Genomic DNA, 20905 nt, shown 5'->3' with positions numbered 1-20905 from the left:
ATTCGGAATAATGAGCAATAAAAATAACCCCCTCCCACCCCTTCCTAGAAGTGGATGTAAATAGTACAAAGCTTTTATTCTCATACCACACTTCATGGGACACATCCCATATAGAGAGGAAAGAGAGGATTTGTGCCTGGTTACGTGTGCACTGATGTGTTTTCCCCTCACTGCAGTCTCCGATGGAGGCAGTTTGGGCTCAGGGGCAATGAGGACAAGGTTGCTGTGGGATGGAGCTGGGTCTTGTCCTGTCCATCCACCAACCCCCCTTGTCCCCTTAATGAACACAGCAGCAGGCAGGAGCCGGTTGCCTCCCCTGCTCCTGTTTACTTCAGGTTCATAAACCCCAGGCAGGGGGGGAGAAACAAAACTCAGAACCCACCCTGAGCTACAACACTGCTATAAAATAAACACCTCGTCTGGAAAGCAAACAGGGAGCTCCTCTTGCTCTGTGTGCTTTGGTAAATGTCACGGCACAGCAGCGCTCTGTTCAGGGCATGCGGTTTCGCAATGAAAACACACTCAGCGTTGGCTAAAAGGGTCGCTGTTCGCCCCAACCCGGCCCTGCCAAGCTGGTGGGATGCAGGTTTAAGGCCAGGCAGCATTGCCCCGGATGGGAGCGTGGCTGCACTCGCCCCTGGACACGTCCCGCGGGCTCGCAGTGGGGCTGTGACCGCAGCTTCCCCGCGCTGTTTGCACGATTCTCACTTATTTGCTCTGCTTTGAAAAGGAAAGGGCCTGGCCTCGCAGCTCCGGTACCCAGGGAACCGTGTGCCATTGAACAAACATCCTGGCCTAGCCACAGGCGAAGATCCCAACAAACCCACCACCGTCAGGTCTGCCCCGTGCCAGTGCCCTGCTACCCGAAGAAAGGTCTCACTTCTTCGGGAAGAACTGATCTGCTGACTGAATTCCACCTGAAACCCAGCTCAGGATGTGCTCCTGGCTCTGTGCAGCAAGGGAAAGGGCTTCCACTGATGCCCGAGTGGAGCAAGGGCTCCCCCTGCTTCAGGGGTTCTTGAAGGTGACTGCAAGGATTTGGCCTTTAAACCTCAGCTTTTTGGAGACAAGGAGGGAGCAAGGGAAGGAAACGCTGGGTGGGTTTGGCTGTTTGTCAGGGATCACATCCGGGTGCCTGCATCTCGCCTTGTCCCAGCTGTAGGGCAGTGCACAACCCCTGACCAGTGCGGAAAAGCAGGAAGGGAATAGAAGCAGCCTGTGTTTATTATGGAAAATCAACCTGCCCTGGGAGCAGCCGGGCTGGCAAACCTGGGAATTCCCAATAGCACAGAGAACATCCCCCTAAACCGCAGCCATGCAGCCCTCATCCCCCCCTCTGGTCTGGCATCCCCCATCCCTGCTTCCACACACCCCTTCCTGCCCAGGAACACACATTCCCAGAAGTACCCAGTGCCATCATTTCATGGGAAGCCCCAAAGCCCACTGATGGAAACTGTAAAAGTACGTGGCTATTCCCACTTTGAAAATTAAAGCACTACCCCAGCCTCATCACTTAGTTCTGTTCTTCTGACAACCAATCAAAGGGCTTCTTCATTTCCTGGAGCTTCTTGTCCCAGCCTTATTCTCCCACCCACATCCCAGTGAACACCCCCACTCTCAGATGGAGATGGAGATGGATCGGGCTGGCTTCCCAGCAAGGACATCCACCAGCCATGGACCTGCCTCCCTCTGCTGATGGGAAAGGAGACTACAGGGCCAGGGACACATCAGAACACCTGCATAGGAGGTGGAAAAGGCACGAGATTCCCTCGGCTCTTCTTGCCCCAGCGCACGTAGCTCCCATGGAGCCAGGATTTAGGCACCAGCTTTGAGAAGACGAAGAAACCACTACAGCAAAGACCATCCTCACCCAGTGAGAATTCAACAGCCGGGGGCAGGCCCTCGGTATTTGTAAAACTAGGCTTTATTTTTACCAACCCAAGGCCTTCCGAACACAGCAGCAGGACCAGCCCTGCCCTGCGCGGGGCAGCGTGGCCTGGAAGCGGTTTATCCCTGCAGGGATCGGCCCCCCGCAGCACGGCCCATGGGCATGTTCACACCAACAGCGTAGCAGGAATCACCCCAGCAGCCACTGGAGCTGGGCACTGCAGGGGGTACCACGGGGCCAACCCACCCCAGCCGGGTCCCAGCCCCTCCTGGCCAGGCTCAGCCCACGCTCAGGGGCACTCTCCGCAGTCTGAGATGATCACCTTCTGCTTCGGTTTCCCGTCCTTAGTGCCCTGAGCCTTGGGGAACAGAGCAGCAGGAGTCAGAGGCACGAAGCCCAAGGGTGCGAAGGAGGTCGGCTCTGCTCGCACCTACCTCGATCTGCCGCACCACGTCCATGCCCTCCGTCACCTCCCCGAACACCACGTGCTTCCCGTCCAGCCAGTCTGTTTTCTCGCACGTGATGAAGAACTGGGAGCTGTTGGTGTTTGGGCCCGAGTTTGCCATCGATAACAGCCCTGTGATCAAAGAGGGCAGTGCTCTGGTTGGGGTGGGAGAGATGAGCCCCAGCACGGGAGCTGATGCTTTGACCCAAACCCATTCCTACACCCTGCAAAACACTGCCAGTTTTAAGAGAGCCTCTGGGTATTAACACCAGAAACTACTGGAAACAACAGAGAAACACCTGCAAGCACGAAAGACAGAAAAGGGTAGAGATTGCTCATCCATTTATAGCTGCAGTAATAGAAAAGCTGTTTGCATGGAGATAAACCTGCTTGCTTTTTGCTGTGCTTCATAATCGCACCGTGACTCCTTCAAAATCAAAGGAAAGCAGCTTTGAAACTCTTTCCATCATGCAACCCTGGAAGTTCACAGTGTGTGAACACCAGAAGGGTTTTGCCAACAGAGGTTGTAATTCAGGGCTGAGACTATCAACACGGTCTATCAAACCAGCCCAAGGGTGGCCCCTGGATGACACTGAGCCCCTTTGCTCCCCAGCCCCTGCCCAGGAGATGGCTCTACCTGGCCCCGTGTGTTTCAGAATGAAGTTTTCATCATCAAACTTCTTCCCGTAGATGGATTTGCCCCCGGTGCCGTTGTGGTTGGTGAAGTCGCCGGCCTGGCACATGAACTGGGGGATGATGCGGTGGAAGCTGCTCCCTTTGAAGCCAAAGCCTTTCTCATGGGTGCAGAGGCAGCGGAAATTCTCTGTCCAGAGCAAGGGGAGAGAGGTGAGAGCTGCGTCTGCTGGAAGGCTCCACGCCGGGGAGGCTGAACCAATCCTCACCTACGGTCATGGGCACCACATCCGAGCGCAGGAGGATCTGCAGCCGCCCCGCAGGTTTGTTCCCGATCTTGATCTCCATGAAAACCCGAGGGTTCGCCCGGGATTTCTTGGCAGGAGGCTCACCCTGAGCAGGAAAAGGAAGCAATGGGCTGGGATGACATTCCTCTGCTTTGCCTCCAGCGGCAGTTAGGCCTCACGCTCTCAGCCTACAGGACAGCAGGGATACAGGCAGCTCTGTACGGTTTTCCTACCTCCTGCACCTCTTTTTTGGAGGCCTCTGCTCCTCCCTCCTCTGTGTTCTCTTCCAAAGTCTTCCCTGAAAACTTCTTCAGCCAGTCATCATCCGACCAGACTGCGATGGCAAAAGGAAGGGTCAGAGCACAGGAACCAAAGGGCCACACAGGAGCACACACATGAGCACACACACGCCTGCACAGGTCAGGGAACACCCTACCCCAGGAGATACAGCATGTGGGTAAAGAAGAGACAAAGTCACCTCTTCTTCCTCCCAGAGGTGCCTCCACGCAGGGTAAGCTTGTGGCCTGTTAGCTGCCACTGCCCATCACACTGCATGAGTGCTTGGCAAGCCTTTGGCCCCCTCTGCTTTCACAGATGTGTGCCCAGCTGTGTGCTCAATTTTGCCTGGCACGGCATGCACGCTGTGCCCTCTGTCAGCAGGCATGAAGATACTCAGAAGAGCAGCCAAGAGTGTTTCCACCCAAGGAATGAGGGACTATTCTGGGTTATGTGGTTATTAAGTTACTTGGATGCTGCTCAGACCCATGAGCTCTCCAGATGGGAAGCAGAGCAAAGGTCTCTGCCCTAGGGTCTGATGGCTGATGCACAAAGCTCTGATCACCCATGGGGATGTTCCCCCCTCCCAGACACCAACTCACCAGGTCTGGACGATCCTTCTTTAATTCGCATGGGTCTGGCCAAGTTCACCCGAATTGTCCTGCCAAAGAGCTCGGACTCGTTCTGCCGAGGAGAAAAGCACAACAAAGCCCACCAAAGGGTATAAAAATCACCGTGCCCCCCAGCTCCCCATAGAGGAGAACCACAGAGCTCTTGGTGTAGCCCACACCATGTGGGGCCTCAATGCTGGGAAGGCAGCAAAGCCACTCGTCCCCATGTGCGAACAGGGTCCCTACCATGTTGTCAATCGCTGCTGCTGCATCCTGCCAAAAGAGGTGAAAGAAGATCATTATTGTATCACCTCTTCTCTCCCTTTCAAAGCAAAGCTCAGCATATACATGCAAAAGCGACTGTCCAGGGACTGTGCTCCTAAACCTCATCTATATATGAACCAATGGATCTTGCAGGAGCTGTACCCCATCCAGTACATGGGGCCCCTCTTCCCACATTTGATCCCATAAACCCATTTTATTTAAGATGCTTTATTGCTGACACCAGCGTTTGGGAGAGGAGGAGAGACCGTGTGTGTGAAGCCCAGAACAGGCTGTAAGATCCTGGCAGTGCTCAAGGCCGGGTTGGACACAGGGGCTTGGAGCAAGCTGCTCCAGTGGAAGGGGTCCCTGCCCGTGGCAGGGGTTGGGAGCTCGATGAGCTTTAAGGCCCTTCTAAAACAACCCAGTCTGGGATTCTATGAAACACACAAATGGCCACGAAGCCAAGAAGCCCGCCCGCTGCTGCTGAGCTCCAGGAACAGCTCAGGTGAGCAGTGCCCATAAGAAAGTGGGAACTTGGAAAACCAGAGCAGCACCAGAGGTAGCCCCCGTTTGCTGCCGCCAACCGCATCCACCAGGAGGAGGCTCCAGCCCAAAGCCCCCCGTTAGGAAGTGCCCTCGCCCCTGTCTCACCTCTGCCAGCTCGAACTCGATAAAGGCGAACCCGCGGTGCTTTTCTGCAGAGGAAGAAGCGAGCGGTCACGGGCAGCACCGACACCCGCTGCCGCGGGCGCCCAGCAGCGCCGTCCGGGCCACGCACCCGTCTCGTAGTCCAGCGGGATCTGGATGTCGGTGATGTCGCCGAAGGGGATGAACGCGGCGTGCAGCACCTTCTCGTCCACCTCCTCCGCCAGCCCGCCTGCGGAAGGACACCGGTCACGGACACCGGTCACGAACAGCGGCCCCGGCCCCGGCCCCCGGTCACGGACACGTGCAGCGGCCCCGGCACTCACCTACGTACAACACCCGCTTGGTGGCCGCCATCTTCGCGCCGGAACCACGTGACAAGCGCGACCCGGAATCACGTGGCTCCCGCCCCGTCCTGCGGCGCGGCTCCGGGGCGGGGCTTGCTTGCTCGACGGCAGCGGCAGCGCTCCCGATCCCAAAGCAGCACCCAAACCGGCTCGAAGCATTGACTGACCCCACTGCGGGCATGCGGCAGCGTTAGAGGGTGGAGGTGGAGGAAGCAGCATCGAGGAAGCATGAGACGCACTCGATTGGATCCCTTTTACATCAACAGGCTCTCCAAGAGCAGCCAAACCATGGAACGCCAGCATTCAAATGCAGCCCAAGGGCAGCAGAGCTGCTCTGCAGCAGTGGGGGGATGCAGAGGAAGCCGCCACACACAGACAGCTCCTGGCACACCACTGTCACCCAGCCTCAAGCAGCCTTTCTCCACAGTCAGCCATAACTCCAATCACACTCTTCACATAGCAACCGTACACTCAAATTTGACTGCACTGAGCTCTATTCACAACACTTAGCAAATGAAGATGACAAATATAGTGGAATTTTATTCCTTTATTGATAAATGCTTTCCAGACTTTCCAAACTGGACTGCTGAGTTTAAAACCAAAACCACAAAATACTTCCAACCTAAAATCCCAGGCGTCCTCCTCAGAAGACACAAAGGGTAACTCTGTTCTGGCCACAACGGAGAAGCTCGTGAGCCCAGTTCTGGTTTGGGAGATCTACAGCTTCAGACCTGGCTTTTTAAATAAGACCTTAAAGATTAATTTACAAAATGCAATAAACTATGTGATAGGATGCATGGCATTGAGATCTGCAGGACAGGGAGGAGCCTCCAAACATCTTCAGCTGATGGCTACAAAGGGGCTATTTGGCTTCTTTGCATCCTAGAAGAAAAGGGGCAGAGGTTACCCACAGCCAGCACACCTCAATCCAGAGAGCCAAGTTCCCCACAGCACAAGCTGTGTATAATACAGCTCCAACATGAGCTTATTATATTAATATTTAATACATATATGTTAAAGTATATTTCAAGTGACTCCAATATCATTTGCAAGGTGCAGAAAGGCTGTTAACAGCTGTGGAAAATACCCATTTCTGATCATCTGACAAGAAACTTAATTCCTTGGATGGAAGTACCATTCTGCACTCCTGTGAGCTGGGACATCAGACCACAACAGCATCACAAAAAGAACTGAAGTTGTCAATTCTAGACAACCCACAGAAAAATGGATCATTAAAGCAAGAAGAGGCATTCAAATAATCAAAAACCTTATTAAGATTAAACAGGATCCAGCTCCAAACACAGGAGATGGCATTTGCTTGGGCAGACCCATGCAGTACAAGAACATTTCCAACACCACCACCTTAATCCACCCTGTAGGCAGATGATTGTCAGGCTAAGGTACAGGCATGAACAGACTGTGTTGACCTCACAGTCACTGAAGCATCTTGTGTCTCTTTTTATTTCCCAGATTAGCAGCTTCACAAGACTCAATATGTTAATCCTTCCTTGACGTGTCAACTGCTAGGAACATGTCAGGGACTTACCATCTTTCTGATGCTTAATGAAAGTAAGATTTCTGAAGAGTATTTCTAAAGCTTCCACAAAATAAGGATTATATTGGGGGAAAACCACATCAGGGGGTTGGGTTGAGATGGATTTTAAAGAATGGAGTAAACTCAGACGAGTGCTGCACAAGGGTCTCCAGACTGGCTGCATTCATAAACCATCACACTTTATTCCCTCCGACATGGAAGCTTTTAAGTGAGTTTGAGGACAGACACTCACCAGTCTTCCTGGTTTAAGAGGTAGCAGCAACCACGCCCACCTTCTGGGCAGCTTCCTTCTTGGCTTGGTGAGCCTGCAGCACTGCAACAGCCTCCTCCACCTCAGGAGACAATTCAAGGCATGAGAGCAGCTCTCCTGAGCAGAGCTCCCCATCCCACCTAACAGAACAAGCCATCTACCTTCGACCGGAGGGACTCCGGAGACTCCAGCATGTGCAGCAGCTCTGAGTTGTCAATCTCTAGCAGCATTCCTGTGATCTTCCCTGCCAGGCTGGGGTGCATAGCTTGGATCAGAGGGAACAAACGCTCTCCTGGGGGTTACAAAAGAAGGGAGTTCAGACAGCTGCGTTTCAATTACAAAGTAGTCTCTGAAACCTGGTAAGAGTTTCCCTTACCCAGCATCTGTTTCTGCTCCTGCGGTGGGGCAGCAGCCAGCATGGAGGCTGTCAGTGGCTCCTGTCCTTGCACATGGACTGCAGGCTGAGGTGCCTATGGAAGGGCAGGCATGAGGTTTCTGAATCAGGTACTAGGGCTGATTGCTTCATATTTAGAGACAATCAAACAACATCCATTCCCTCCCTTCAAAAACACAACCTTTGTCAAGCCTATAGCAGACTGGAGTTTCAAGAAAGGACAGGTAAGTGCCCTTGGTTCACAACATGCTCCCTCCAAGTCCTGAACTCAAAAGCCCAGCGTCACACATGGGCACTGTAAGCATCTTGCAGAAACTGAATCAAACATTACAACTGAGAAAGAGCAATGTCCACGCCTGCTTTTTTACAACACAGAGGTTTGTGGGAGAAGCAAACTGTGCCTTCAATGATTCCCGAGCGAGGATGCGGCAAAAAGGTGAGAGAAAAAATGGCTGCAAAATGGGAAAGCAAAGAACTAAGAAAAACATCCTTACAGCAACTCTGGATGGAAAAGAGTTTGCAAGTACAAGGCAGGTGAAGCAACTGCCCCTGGCAAAGGTACAACCGCCAGGTTTTTGAATTCCAAATCACAATGGTTATCTGGGTTATAAAAGTAGCTTCAGGTTTCTGCAGAAACACCTGAGCTGCACATAAATCCTGTCGGACGGCAGCAAGTGGAGAGAGTCCCCTGGCCAGCCCCTCATGGTACCTGCAGGGGCTGCACAGCCGGGTGCGGGCTGCGGACACTGGAGGCGTATTTGTAAGGGGGAACTGCTCTGGGAGCTGGGGCAGCCACGGGCGGGCGAGGGGCCAAGCTCTGCGCTGCAGCGCCCACTCCTGCAAGAGAAGAAGAGACCAGATCTACAGACACCTGCAGCAATGTGCAAGTTGGGATGTCTGCTGTTAACTGTTGAAGCCAAATACGCTCAGGAGAACTTCTTTAGGAACCAGACTGCAAAACACAACTGGCTACTTTACGAAGGGGCTATTCTCCCTGACAGTAACCCAGGGATTCCACATCTGGCACTTCAGGTACTTCCTAAACTATTCACTGGTAGAGAATTAATTTAGATGCTCTACTCTGAAAATGATATCCGTAACCTAAAGAGCCTTCTTTTTTATCTCTTTGAGTGGTAAATGTTGCAGAGGTGTAAGGATGAGTTCCAAACCAGTGGAGAACAACCCATCTGGATTTCCACTGCTGTGGTGTAGCACCAACTGCCCCCAGATCTGCAATGCACAGCAAGCAATAGGAAAGACTCAGGTGCTGTCTCTGCCCATTGATTCTAGTGATCTTTTGTTATCCGTATCTGACAACCATCTTTGGAAGCAGAAGTCAAATCTCGAGAGCATCCTCATCCCTCACAGACAAGGGGAGAGCCTGGAAGCAGACACCTTACCAACTCGCTGGGCAGCGGCAGGGAGGCCACGAGAGGCTGGGGCATTGCCAGCAGGGGCCAGGTGGCGCAGTGCTGGCCGTGGTCCAGACTGGCGCATGGCATTTGGCATTCCCTGGAAGCCTAATGGAAGAAATGAGGGGAAATCCTCAAAACAGAACTGACTGGCAAGTCAGGACAGTCAGCTACAGGAAGCAGGTTGGGGTTGTGTACACCAAGGAGAGCATGCGCATTGTTCTTGTTGGGAAGTACAGCCAAAAAGGTCATACAGCCAAAAATGTTCTCTCACCTTGAGGTCTTCCTCCTTGCTGCCAGCGTGGGTTGGGTCTCATCTGTGCCATTTGATTGGGTGCATAATAAGTGGGCCTGCTCTGAGCCTGAAGAAAGATTAGGCAAGCTCAGAGACAACATCTAAGTGAGTAACGAACACTGTTCACAACACGTTTTGGCAGCTGTTGCCAGGACTCGATGCTCAAGTCACATGAAGAGGCAGTTGGGAAGTCACAGAATTAACTCCACTGCCTGCACCCCTCATTAGGAGTTACTTGTTTACAGGTGCAGAAAGGCTCAGTGAGATTACTGCAGCAGAACCACCACAGCTCCAAGACAGGTTCAAAATCCACACTAGCTCAGCTTACCTGGGGCACAGCAGGCATGAAATAGCCCCCAGCAGCAGGCTGGAACTGGTTAATGATTGTGTTGGCAGGCAGGGCTCTCATCCCAGCGATGCGCTGCATGTACTGGTTGGTCAGATGGGCCTTTCGCTCCTCTTTCCTTTGGGCAAGTGCCACGTACAGCGGCTTTGAGCCCACAATTCGCCCGTTCATCTCTGTCACAGCTTTTGTGGCTTCCTCTGGAGAGGAAAAGCAGACAAAGCCAAACCCTTTGCTCCGTCCATCTTCCAGCATCACCTGCAGTAAAGATCAATTGCTAGTGGAGCACCATAACAAGAACTTAAGCTAAGAATCCACGTTTCAACACATCACATTTCAGGCAGGTTGGATGTAACTGTTGCAGAGGTGTAGAGGCAGGTACCCACTGAGAAGTCACCTGCCTGGATTTGCTTTGCCTTCCTGTATGCACCATGTGTCCCCAGGCCCACACTGAGCAGTAAGGAATGGGAAAGATTTGGTGCAAGCTCTAAAGGAAAATGCCATGTCATGCTTACTGGGAGTCACCTCCAACGAGCACTTTTCCCACTTCCTGCCTCCTCTTTTGATGAGGGAATGAAGCAATTTTTCAGCAAGATCCCACCAAGACCCAAAGAAATTTGTGTGTTTATTAGCCCAGATGTTCTCAGGATCACAATGATCAGTGAATAGAAGAACTGCCCCCTTCAATTCCAGGTCAGATGCAGTTCCTTCTTTAGGCTTTAAAATCCAAATAGTCCCCAAGCCCACAATACCTTGGCACTTGTTATTGAGCCAAAAGGTGAGAATTCCTTCCTCAGTTTTTCATCATCTATGGTGTCATCTAGGTTTTTAATATATAGATTAACACCCTAGAAGGGAGAGAACAATGAGGCATTCATAACATCAAAGAAAAACATTTGACTGTTAGCATCCATCTGCCAGAGCTGTAATTTATCTGAAAAACTCTTAATTTAGCATCGTGTTCCCTTCATACCACCCAAAGTTGAAGCAAAAAATGTTGCAAAGGCGTAGAGACAAGTCCCACTGCAGTGAAAGGGAGCTTGTCTGGATTTCCTCTGCTTTTCTGTTGCATCATGTATCCCCAGTTCAGCACTGTATCTCATGACCTGGGAAAGATGTGATGCAATCTCTGACATGACTCAGTTTCCCCATAAATTAGAGACAGCAGTAGAGGGTTTTGCTGTCATTTTCATCCTTCTAGGTATCCCCATTGAAAGTAAAGGAGACTGGCTGCTTTCTCATGTCCTCCTACACACTTGCATTGCCAAGACTATGCCCTGATGCCCCTTTGTCCCCAGACACCTTTACATTTTAACTCCCAGGATCTCTCACAGGACAATGACTACTTTGCTAATTTCATACAAGTCTCCCAGACTGAAAATGGTGTCTAAATTCAGGAGAGGAACAGACAATTCACCTGGTATCGGCTGAGTCTCTCTTGTTTTAGCTGTTCAAACCTTCGTTTCAGCTCTGCCTGGCGCTCAACCTTCTTCTGCGCGCGGCCTACAAACACCATCTTCCCATTGATGTCCTTCCCATTCATTTCTTCTACTGCCTGGACAGAGGGGTCAAGAGGAAAGTGCCAAGTGCTAAAGCGAGACAGCAACTATTCCTATTGAAAACAGGACTGTCCAAAGCTCACGTTGTATCACTGCCCGTCGGGCAATAAACCAAGGCTGACCCTTTATCTTTGCACTGTGTAACAACAGGCTAATTATAGACAAGCGGAAGGGATCAGGAGAGACCACACTGACACCACCACTCTACCTGCAGGACTAATGCAATTTGGGAATTTATCCGCATCTCTTCTTGAAATTAAGACCAAATTTTAATAAGCCTGCTGCTCAGAGAAGACCATTTTTAAGCAATGTTCTCACTCTAGATGCTTCCCCCTTCAAACCCTGCACTGTAGTATTTCTTCAGCACTTAATGTTCTTGATTATAGCACTATAATCTGTGTGGATCTAGGGAGCTGGAGAAATGCCAAGTTACCATTGAATGTCAAGACAGTAAGGTGCAAAAGGTTTCTAAGTTCCCAAATCTGAAAGAGGTTACACCTGAGGCAGAGTTTTCTCATTTTCACATTCTCCCCTGATAAACCAAGTTTTTCTTCTCTGAAGATACCCAAGCAGCATAAAAACTGGTCATACCTTGTTAGCATCTTCATGCTTTTCAAAGCTTACAAAGCCAAAGCCTTTGGATTTTCCAGTGGGGTCTGTCATCACTTTAACACTCAGAGTTTTACCTGTTACCAAGGGACAGGGTTAGCAAAATATCACAGAACTATTTCAAGACTAAACTCCCAGCCCTCCCTCTCTCATCTCCTCAGCAGCCTCTGCCTCCTGTCTAACATTTGGCACAACTAGTACCCACACATCAACTCTATGTTCCTCAGCTTCCAAGCGATCCAGGCAGAACCAGACACTGGTCTTGTTAAACTGCCATGGGTCATGAAATTCACAGCCTCACTGGAAGTGTTTCTGAATTTACCGTATTTGCTGAAGAGCTCCTTTAGTCTTTCATCATCCATGTCATCCCCAAAGTTTTTTATATAAACATTGGTGAATTCCTTTGCTTTGGCTCCCAACTCAGCCTCCCGTTCTTTACGAGACTTGAATCTCCCAACAAATCTGTAAGAAAGAAGGAAAATCCCAGTAAGCAGCTTGTTTTCAAGACTGGAAAAAGCAATGTGTGACTTGCAGTGAGGCAAAAAATGAGTGTGTAGTAGAAGCTGGGCACAGGGACAAGAGTGACAGCAGAAGAGAAGGACAAACAGGCCACAGACCAACTGGAAAAATCACCTGTCCTACAGTCGGCCAAGAATGCCCACCCAGCTCTGCAGTGGAGAGTACTGGCCACAGAAACCCACCCCAGCCCACTAGTGAAGAGGCAGCAAATCAAGGCTTGGTCAGGGAAACCCACCAGGCCCATGATGGAGGGGTAGCAGGCCATGGCTTGGGCAGGGTCACTCACCAGCCCTGTAGTGGAGAGGTAGCAGGCCAAGGCTTGGGGCCAGGAGAACCAGTGCCTTGTGTGTCCCTGTTAATACCGAGATGCATCCCGGGTCATGCGCTCGCTGGTGCTGCTGGCTGTGACACTCACACTTTGCGGTCGTTCAGCAGCATGCCGTTCATCTTCTCGATGGCTCTGTCTGCAGCATCCTGTGTCTCAAAGTGCACAAACGCGTAGCCCTTAGAGCCATTCTCATCACACACCACCTGTGTGGAAGGAGAACAGAATGTCAGTTCTCTGAATATGTTTTCTGCCTCTGTCACACTCAGACACAAGGTTTAGCACACAGAAATAGGTTACTGCCAAGGAGGAGCACTAGGAAGACATTATCTGTGTTTCAGACTTGTGCACTTCATGACCCAATCTGAGGTAACTTAAGCAATCCCTGAGCTTTTGGTTATCTCTGCCTTTACAGACTCCACTCCTCACTCGGTGAAAGGTGTCCCTTTTGCTTCCTACACTGGACGTGTCTGCTCACGTCACCGCTAGAACAGAATGGGACAAAGCAACCACATCTCACCTTGCAGGACAAAATATTCCCAAACGCTGAGAATGTGTCATAAAGTGCCTTGTTATCAATGGATTTGTCCAGGTTCTTAATGAAGACATTCCCAACCCCTGACTTCCTCAAGGAGGGGTCCCTCTGAGACCACATGATGCGAATGGGTTTTCCTTTGATCACATCAAAATTCATGGTATCTAGAGCACGCTCAGCTGCAAGAGAAGTCAAGAACAGATTTCTGTGGTTTGTTAAAGAGTAAAGGCTTCCATCAAGGGGGTGATCATTCCCTCTGAATTCTACTCAGCTCATGGAGGCATTTGGTGACCAATTCCAACGACTTTTTAACTCAGTGTTTCAAGGGAGGTCTTTGCAGCACAGTCATTAGACATGTTTGCAGCACAGTCATTAGACATGTTTAAGTACGGAATAGGCTTAATGACTCTTTTAAATCTGTATTAATGTTTTAACAACCACAGCAAAATGAATATCAAAATGCTTGGGATTTATCAGTTAGTCTTAACTATTATAAAGGTAAATTGCTCCACCCAAAGAAGGAAAGTAAATACAGGAAACCCTGGGGGAAAAGGGAAGCAACAAAAGTGACTGTTTGGCTTGGTTGCTTCTCACAAAGCTCACATCCACCCGCACTCATCTCTATGAAGAGAAAAGGATCATCTCCCCATCGCGTCAGGGAGAGCATGCACGAACACGTGGCTGGCTGAAGAAGGCATGAGGCAGCTTCTGACTTATGTGGCCAAAAAAAGATTCCTAAGTTGCTCAATCTAAAGACAGCAAAAGTGGACAAAACTCCTGGGGGGTGGGGGGAAAGCCCATAACCTGATCTGATGAACACGGAAGTACTGATCTAAACTCAACAACCCCAGCACTGTCATTTTAACCTACACTGAAACCCCCTCCACGATTCTATTTCTGCTGCCTACTGCTATATTAAAAGGATCATTACGTACACACATCAGGATCCTGTTCATAAAATTGAGATGCTTGGGACTCTTCTGTGCTAGAAAACACTCCCAGCATGGAGTGAGCAAAGAAAAAGACAGACTGTTAATCCCCAGCATAAAGAGGGAAAAGAGAGGGATAGACATGCATTAAAATCAAGGACTATTAACAGGGCAGAACCTGAGTTTTCCAGATTTGTTTGGCTCAGTTCTTCCAGGCCACTTTCACTCAGAGAGAATTGCTGATTAGGTTTCAGGAGCAGGAAATTCAAGGAAAATGGCAGTTCAAACACTTTCTTTCACGTGACTCTGTTGGTGCAGCCAGAGCTGCACTACTCAGCATTTCACAAAGCTAGCTCTAGGAACCCCAATGGGACATGGCCTACAAAAGCCTCCTGCACTCCCTATCCCCAAAATCAACTTTCCACTACTGCGCAGAAGTTTCCCAGAACGATTCAAGTGCTTTGAAATGTTCTTCTTGTTGCTTTTTAAACTGAAGTGGTGCTATTGCTATTTTCCCCACATACACCTTCACACATACACCCAGCTGGGAGGCAGGCTCTGCTGGACTTCATTCCTGAGGCAGCCAGGAAAAATAAAAGAAGGAGGGAAGTTATACTAGCAAGGACTCTGGTTGCTCTGTTCAGTCCAAGGTGTTAAATGCAACTAACTGCCATGCTAAAATGATTCCTCAGCTGCTACTCTGAGTCAGTGCAAGTGCAAGTGAGGTCCTTCCTGCAGCCCACTCCTAAGAGGCACTTCAGCAGGCAACTCAGTCCAGCTTGTCAAATTTGGCAGTGTTTATTTATAGCAGGGAGAGGTCCTGCAGAAGCATGTGTTGGCAAGGACACAAACCAGTTGCATATACCATTTGCAGCAGAAACAGGGCTCCTGCTGAAAGGTGACAAGCAGATGTAGCAGTGACACAGAACCAGAGGGAACTGTGAAACACTGCAGCAACTAGCAAGATACAGCCTAGTTATAAACTGCTCCCAGTTCTTTACAGCTTCCTCATCACATACTTAAGCACATACTATTGTGCTGCTCTTTCAATAGCTTGCTAGTATCGCACTATATCATTATAGTCCACTTAAAACTCACTTGGACACTTCTTGTGAGCATGGGTGCAAGAAAACTCTGGATGGGCTTCCTGATCTGAGGAAGGTCTGTCATACCCTCAGGTGGAAATGCAAACACATTACACCAGGACCTAAGAAAACCTGTAAAGGATCAGCATGAATTATGTGGCTGACTCACACTAAACTCATCTGATTCATTTCCTTAATCTGAGCAAACACCTTCTCATTTTTTTTCTATTTAAGCCATGAAGTTTCAGCCATTTCAGTTCCTGTATCTTTCTCTCCCACTGGTTCCTGTCATCTTTCCAACGGACTCAACTGCAACTCATATAGAACATTATATATTCTCTTAACCTCTTTCAGGCTTCCTTTCCATTCCTCTTCCACAGCCTTCTAGGTAGGGAAAGCACATGAACACTCCTTGCCGTTTGCCTGGGGCCTCAGAGTCATTAATCTGCCTTAGAGGCTCCCTGCTGCAGAGCAAACACAATGCTGGAATTAGCAGCTGTGGTTGAGCAACATGAACACATATAACCACAGGCACAGCCCAAGATTCACCCATGAGAAACTCTGCACAGGGACAGGCTTAAATCTCTTGGTTGCTGGAGTTAGAACAAAACACTGCTGGCAATGAAGCCCTCAGCTCTCCTCTTACATTGTCTTCTCCTCTAAGGAAGAGACAAAAACTTTAGCCATACACTTGTACACCTTGCTGTTTCAGAGCTATTTATCTCACCCCAGCTCTGGGTTCTGTCTTGGCTTGGGAAACATTCTGTTTTCTCTGTACTTCCAGAACAGCTTATCTCTGGAGCCATATTAAAGTTTCTCTGCTTCATTATCTGAGTTGTCATGTCATGAGTGCCATTATTATGAAACCCTGGAATGCAATTAACCTGCATGAGGAAGTTGTGAAAAAGGAAATTCAGCTTTTCTTTCAAGTGAAATGAGTTTTTCTTTCCCTTCTTCACAGTCAAAAAGAATAAATATTAAAAACTACAACTGAATCTGAACCAGCCAGACCTTTGAAGCTTAATCTGCCTATCACAGTACAACAGGTTCAGTGTTCAGCATTCACTGGTTACTACACCAAAGAGGTTCACCTGAAAACAGCAGAGCTTCTTTTCACTAAAAATAGTCTCTTTGCAGAGACTACACCAGTGAGACAATGCACAGCCCCTGCCAGGGTCAAGCATCTCTCCACCAGCTAACAAAAACAAAGGAAACAAGCAGCTTTGAGGCAATTCAGACACAGGAACTCTGAAGTACAGAGTGTGTTCAGGATCTAACAGTGTGAGCTCCTGGTGGCCCCACATCACGGGGAAGAGTTCTGGCTCCATGACTTGCTCTGGAGCCTTTCTCTAGCCATAAAGCCAGAGACCTGTTTATCACACTAAAACGTGATCCCTTGTTTTCTTCAGATTTAAAACCACTCCTCCTTCCACAAAAGATGCCAGAGAAATGCAAGGTATCATATAGCACATTCTTTAACACCTACCGCCACTTAAGCATACTAACAATGTGTCCACAAGAACTTCCCTACAATTTTTCAGAGCACAAAGCTTCCCAACTACTTTAAGTGGGATTTTGTAGCATCTCCTATCACCCATAAATCAAAACTGATCCCTTCCCGTGCTATGCAACACCCCACACCTCCTCCCAGATTCAGTAAAATGAAGCCCAAACGCATTTCTGATTATGTATTCCTGGAAGAAAATGCAGATCCCTCCTGCAGGAACCTTTAATCATCCCTATTCCTGCATTCAGCAACAAAAATTCTGCTCCTCATATTCAAGTGTGTTTCAGGGAGCCCACAGTACCCACCACCTTTCCAAAGCTATCTGTGTACATTTTCCCGCATTACATTCGGCACAGCAGCCGGTTTTCACTTAGGCAAAGTAACACACACTGCAGTTTGCCAGCCAGAAGAAATCAGGAGCATTTCACAAGAGATCTCTTCATCAGGGCAGGAGGAGTTCAAATATTTCTCCTCGCCCACATTAACTATATGATTAGGTTGAAATCTCTTGACCTTCTAAGACCCAGCAGTAACAGGACACCACTTTGCTGAAGTATCACTTCAAGCACTGTGACTTCCTAAAATGTCTGCTGCCTCACCAGGAGCCCTGAATGATGCAACCTCCCTCTAAAATCCTGCCTATTTATTACCATAAAAGATTACCCTGAAATGCATTGGAAAGCCACCATGCCTTCAGATTTGTATGAGGTGCAGAACTTTTCTGCTAAGGCATGCACACCACCAGTCACTCCTCCCTTTTAACATATGTATTATACAGGTCTTGTCTACTTTAAGAGAACTTTATCAGACTTTTGCACCCCATTTCCCCAATATTTCTCTAATCTGAACTCCGAGTTCTTTTTTGGCTTTATTTCTGCTCCTTGCTTTTATTTCTCTTATCCTGCAAAATGAGATCATAGCCTAAACACAAGCAGGATAACTGTACCTTTGCCTGCACAGCACATGAACCTCCCGAGGTGGTTTTCTAACCGGGAGTCAGAGCAGACAGGCTCAGCAGATCACATAATCAGGCTCTAAGGTTCTTTCCCTCTAACTGAGAAGTTTTATAACAGAAATACATTGCTTAGCCTGCAAAAAAAAACACTTCTGAGAGTTCCATGAATGAGTAATTATGCACTGGAGTGCAAAGCAGCTTTTCATCAGCCTGGCAAGAGAAAGGATCAGAAGTGCTGGATCAGATCCGCCTGCATCCCAAAGCAAGGGCATGCAGAAGGTACTCCGACCTAGGAGAGGATGGAAGCTAGGATGGCACATAATCACAACAGACTAAGTAAAATCCAAGCATTTCTCAACCCCAGAGGCTCTGCTGGCTTGCACGAATACAACTTGAATAACATTCCTGTTATTCTATATATCTACACAATACTTTGATCCAAAGTCAATGAAGCTGTGCCACAGACAGACCACTCTGCCATTGGTAAAAATGTAAAGCAGGAGAACCTACTACAGCCTAAAAGGAAGTTTACTTGCTGCTGAAGTCTGTGCTGTTGTGAATCGATGCTGAATTCAAAGGAAAAGTTCACTCTCATCTGTCCTTTGGATATCTCCATCACATGCAGATACTGCTAGGTGACAGCACAGAGCAGTAAACTTGCACCAGTCAACAAGCAAAGGCTCTGAAAACTAGGGCAGAAAATGCTGACCCGTTTTCCTTACAGAAAAGATGTGTTCCAAAGTGACCTCTTCTGTCCCATCTTTCACATGCTCCTGCTGCCTCAGCTCTAGAATACCTACGTGAGCAGGAACCAACTTAAGGTATGAAAAAAGAGTCTGGCAAGAACAAATCAACATGTGAGACAACCTGGTTTCCCACACACTGAACAATACATCTTCTTTCCCATCAATGCAGGAATACCACTTCCCAGACTGGGAGACCCATCCAGCTGCTGGCTGCACACACCAACTTGCAGTCCACCAGATCTCCTAAATATTAAACTGGAGCGAGTGGGCAGCCAGAGGCTGAACTAAGCATTCAGCCAAGCCTGACTACTCTCAACTTTTTTCACTAGGACTGACTGCACAGAGATGCACACAAATAGCCCAAACCAACATGAAAACAAATGGGAACACAGTGGAGATTATTCTCCTATGTGAAAAACAAATCCAAGTCTTTAAAGTTTAATATAATATCACTTACAGATAGGTCTACATAGAAATAGGCAGAAACAGATTTCTACCTAGAATAGGTAGAAATGGCTACCTAGAATAGAATAGGTAGAATACATAGAATAGGTAGAAATAGGTCTACCATCAGAAGTGTTACCAAGATGGGCATCTTGTAGACACCAAGCAGTAAAAAAAATTCCAGCTTGAGGCACTAGCAAGTTACTTACCCTGTAATGTTTTAATAGTGACAGACACCAACAGAAGTATGAATTAGCAAAACAGAAGTGAATAAAAGCAAAGGAAAGAAGCCACAGATGTGGCTGCGCACGTCACTTACCATCCGCCGGCTGCTGGAAGTTAACATAGGCATAGCCGAGGGACCGGCGGGTGATCATGTCCCTGCACACCCGAATGGAGAGGACGGGCCCGGCGGGGCTGAACTTCTCGTAGAGCATGGCCTCGGTGACATCGGGGTGCAGGTCACCCACGTACAGCGACGCCATCGGGTAGCTGCTGGCAGCCGCGTTCATCTTCCCCCACCACGTGCGCCCAGCGGGGAACTCACTCGAGTCTTGGGGCTTCTTGAAGTCGAGCTTTTGGTAAATATTTAAATTGAAGGGGGGGGGGGTAAACGCAAAACCCTGATTTTAAAGCCTCGCTAAGCCGGGGCCTGCAGGCACAGCCTGGGAGAGGGGGGGTGGCAGGAGGGGACAGAGGGGCTGAGGGGGGACAGAGGCCTGGAAACCAGAGAGGAACTAAGTGAAGCCTGCAGGAGAGCAGGGCTCGGCTATGAAGCCAAAACCCATCCGCAGCCTCCTGCGCCTTCCCACCGACAGCTCTCGGGCAAAACCCGCCTCGACCTCCCTTAAACCCGCGTCCCCTGTTTCACTTTAAGACCCTGATGTAGCCCCAGCTCTCCACAGCGGAGGCCGCTTGGTTTTCTGAGGTAAAAAAAGGCAGAAATTCGGAACACGCCCCCTCTCTGCACTATAGATTGATACTAACCTTTCATTTACAGTTAAATCTCCTCCGCTGGGGTTGTATTTTATGTATATATATATCTCTTATCAAACAGACCGGCTCTGCCGGGGCAGCACGCAGCGCGGCAGCGGCCGAGCGGGGCGGCCGGAGGGAGCGGAGCGGAGCGGGCCGCAGCAGCCGCAGCCGCGCTCGCCCGGAGCCCCGGCTCCTCCCCGTGCCCCCCCACCCCACCCCTCACCCGGCCCTGCCCCGCGGTCGCGGCCCGCGGCGGCGCCGGGCCCGACACCGACTCACACGCAGCGGCCCGGCAAGCGGAGAGAGGAGACGGCGCCGCGGCCGCCCCTTTATAGCCGCGACCGGGGCCCGGCGGGGAGCGACCCCCCCTACCCCGCGGCCTGCGCGCCGCCGCCCGCTGCAGCGACCCCAGCGGGGGGGAGGACCGCCGGCCGCCCGGCCCGAGGCGAGGCGGGGCGGGGCCAGCGCCGCGGAGGGGGCTCGCGGTTGCCGGCCGCCATTTTGGGGTCGGCGGTGGGCGCCCGTCGTGAGGGACATGGCGGCCCCGCGGCGTTGCTCTGCCGTCACCTTCGCTCTTGTGGCGTTCCTCGTGTGCCGCGGGACGAGCTGCGCCTCCGTTTATTTCCAGTGCAGGAATCCCGTCGGGAAGTTCTGTCCCCTCACGGTGAACGTACCTGAGTGCCACGCTGCGGGGCACTCTGCTTCACACCACAGCCCCTCAGCGAGACCGGCAGCGTCCACCCTCCCCTCCCGGGGATGTCCGGCTCGCCCCAGGCAGCAGCCAGCCCAAGAAATAAACACAGCGGCTGCTTCACAGAATGGGTTGGGTTGGAAAGGACCTGAATCTCATCCAGCTCCAACCCCTGCCACGGGCAGGGACCCCTTCCACTGGAGCAGCTTGCTCCAAGCCCCTGTGTCCAACCTGGCCTTGAGCACTGCCAGGGATGGGGCAGCCACAGCTTCTCTGGGCACCCTGTGCCAGCGCCTCAGCACCCTCACAGGGAAGAGCTTCTGCCTTATCTCCAACCTGAACTTCCCCTGTTTCAGTGGGAGCCCATCACCCCTTGTC

General features: G+C 50.2%; 2 protein-coding genes and 3 non-coding genes across 9 annotated transcripts; all 5 read right to left on the bottom strand.

Annotated features, from left to right (window-relative positions):
• Positions 1-1906: 1906 nt before the first annotated feature.
• Positions 1907-5443, bottom strand: PPIE (peptidylprolyl isomerase E). The gene is made up of 10 exons (XM_065697724.1): positions 5376-5443; positions 5183-5281; positions 5056-5099; positions 4387-4413; positions 4132-4213; positions 3487-3587; positions 3236-3359; positions 2971-3156; positions 2323-2465; positions 1907-2246 (listed from the first exon to the last, which is right to left on the bottom strand). The coding sequence occupies exons 1-10, from the start codon at positions 5404-5406 to the stop codon at positions 2178-2180; spliced, it is 906 nt and encodes a 301-aa protein (XP_065553796.1). The 5' UTR covers positions 5407-5443; the 3' UTR covers positions 1907-2177.
• A 482-nt stretch (positions 5444-5925) lies between these two features.
• On the bottom strand, positions 5926-20187 carry PABPC4 (poly(A) binding protein cytoplasmic 4). 5 transcript variants are annotated; one of them, XM_065697661.1, is made up of 16 exons: positions 20116-20187; positions 19178-19433; positions 13178-13371; positions 12748-12863; positions 12136-12275; positions 11796-11890; positions 11063-11200; positions 10398-10493; positions 9631-9903; positions 9282-9369; positions 8996-9115; positions 8305-8432; positions 7578-7671; positions 7363-7493; positions 7184-7283; positions 5926-6278 (listed from the first exon to the last, which is right to left on the bottom strand). In XM_065697661.1, the coding sequence occupies exons 2-15, from the start codon at positions 19368-19370 to the stop codon at positions 7197-7199; spliced, it is 1893 nt and encodes a 630-aa protein (XP_065553733.1). In that variant the 5' UTR covers positions 19371-19433; positions 20116-20187; the 3' UTR covers positions 5926-6278; positions 7184-7196. The 5 variants fall into 5 exon arrangements, with proteins under 5 accessions (XP_065553733.1, XP_065553732.1, XP_065553734.1 ...); XM_065697660.1 differs by lacking the exon at positions 20116-20187 and adding an exon at positions 19846-20041; XM_065697662.1 differs by lacking the exons at positions 8996-9115; positions 20116-20187 and adding an exon at positions 19846-20042.
• On the bottom strand, positions 8731-8863 carry LOC136023517 (small nucleolar RNA SNORA55). The gene has a single exon (XR_010616620.1). It is a non-coding gene; the product is annotated as a small nucleolar RNA SNORA55 (small nucleolar RNA).
• On the bottom strand, positions 9999-10127 carry LOC136023518 (small nucleolar RNA SNORA55). The gene has a single exon (XR_010616621.1). It is a non-coding gene; the product is annotated as a small nucleolar RNA SNORA55 (small nucleolar RNA).
• Positions 10638-10769, bottom strand: LOC136023519 (small nucleolar RNA SNORA55). Its single transcript, XR_010616622.1, has one exon. It is a non-coding gene; the product is annotated as a small nucleolar RNA SNORA55 (small nucleolar RNA).
• Positions 20188-20905: the final 718 nt, after the last annotated feature.

The sequence above is a fragment of the Lathamus discolor genome, chromosome 18, assembly GCF_037157495.1.
Source record: "Lathamus discolor isolate bLatDis1 chromosome 18, bLatDis1.hap1, whole genome shotgun sequence".
In the NCBI taxonomy this organism is placed as follows: Eukaryota; Metazoa; Chordata; class Aves; order Psittaciformes; family Psittacidae; genus Lathamus; species Lathamus discolor.
The sequence above is the reverse complement of the archived record's forward strand: the minus strand, read 5'-3'. Positions and strand labels throughout refer to the sequence as shown.

Bases quoted from the DNA above. Each gene is read 5' to 3' on its own strand.
- PPIE (XM_065697724.1), bottom strand. From the start codon at position 5,406: ATGGCGGCCACCAAGCGGGTGTTGTACGTAG. The intron at 5,282-5,375 runs GTGAGTGCCGGG...GTCCTTCCGCAG, and splicing joins CAAGCGGGTGTTGTACGTAG to GCGGGCTGGCGGAGGAGGTG. The intron at 3,360-3,486 runs GTAGGAAAACCG...TTTCCTGCTCAG, and splicing joins CCAAAAAAGAGGTGCAGGAG to GGTGAGCCTCCTGCCAAGAA.
- PABPC4 (XM_065697661.1), bottom strand. From the start codon at position 19,370: ATGAACGCGGCTGCCAGCAGCTACCCGATGGCGTCGCTGTACGTGGGT. The intron at 11,201-11,795 runs GTATGACCAGTT...CCCTCTGTCCAG, and splicing joins AGCATGAAGATGCTAACAAG to GCAGTAGAAGAAATGAATGG. The intron at 9,904-10,397 runs GTATTGTGGGCT...TCTTTACTGCAG, and splicing joins GCTCAATAACAAGTGCCAAG to GTGATGCTGGAAGATGGACG.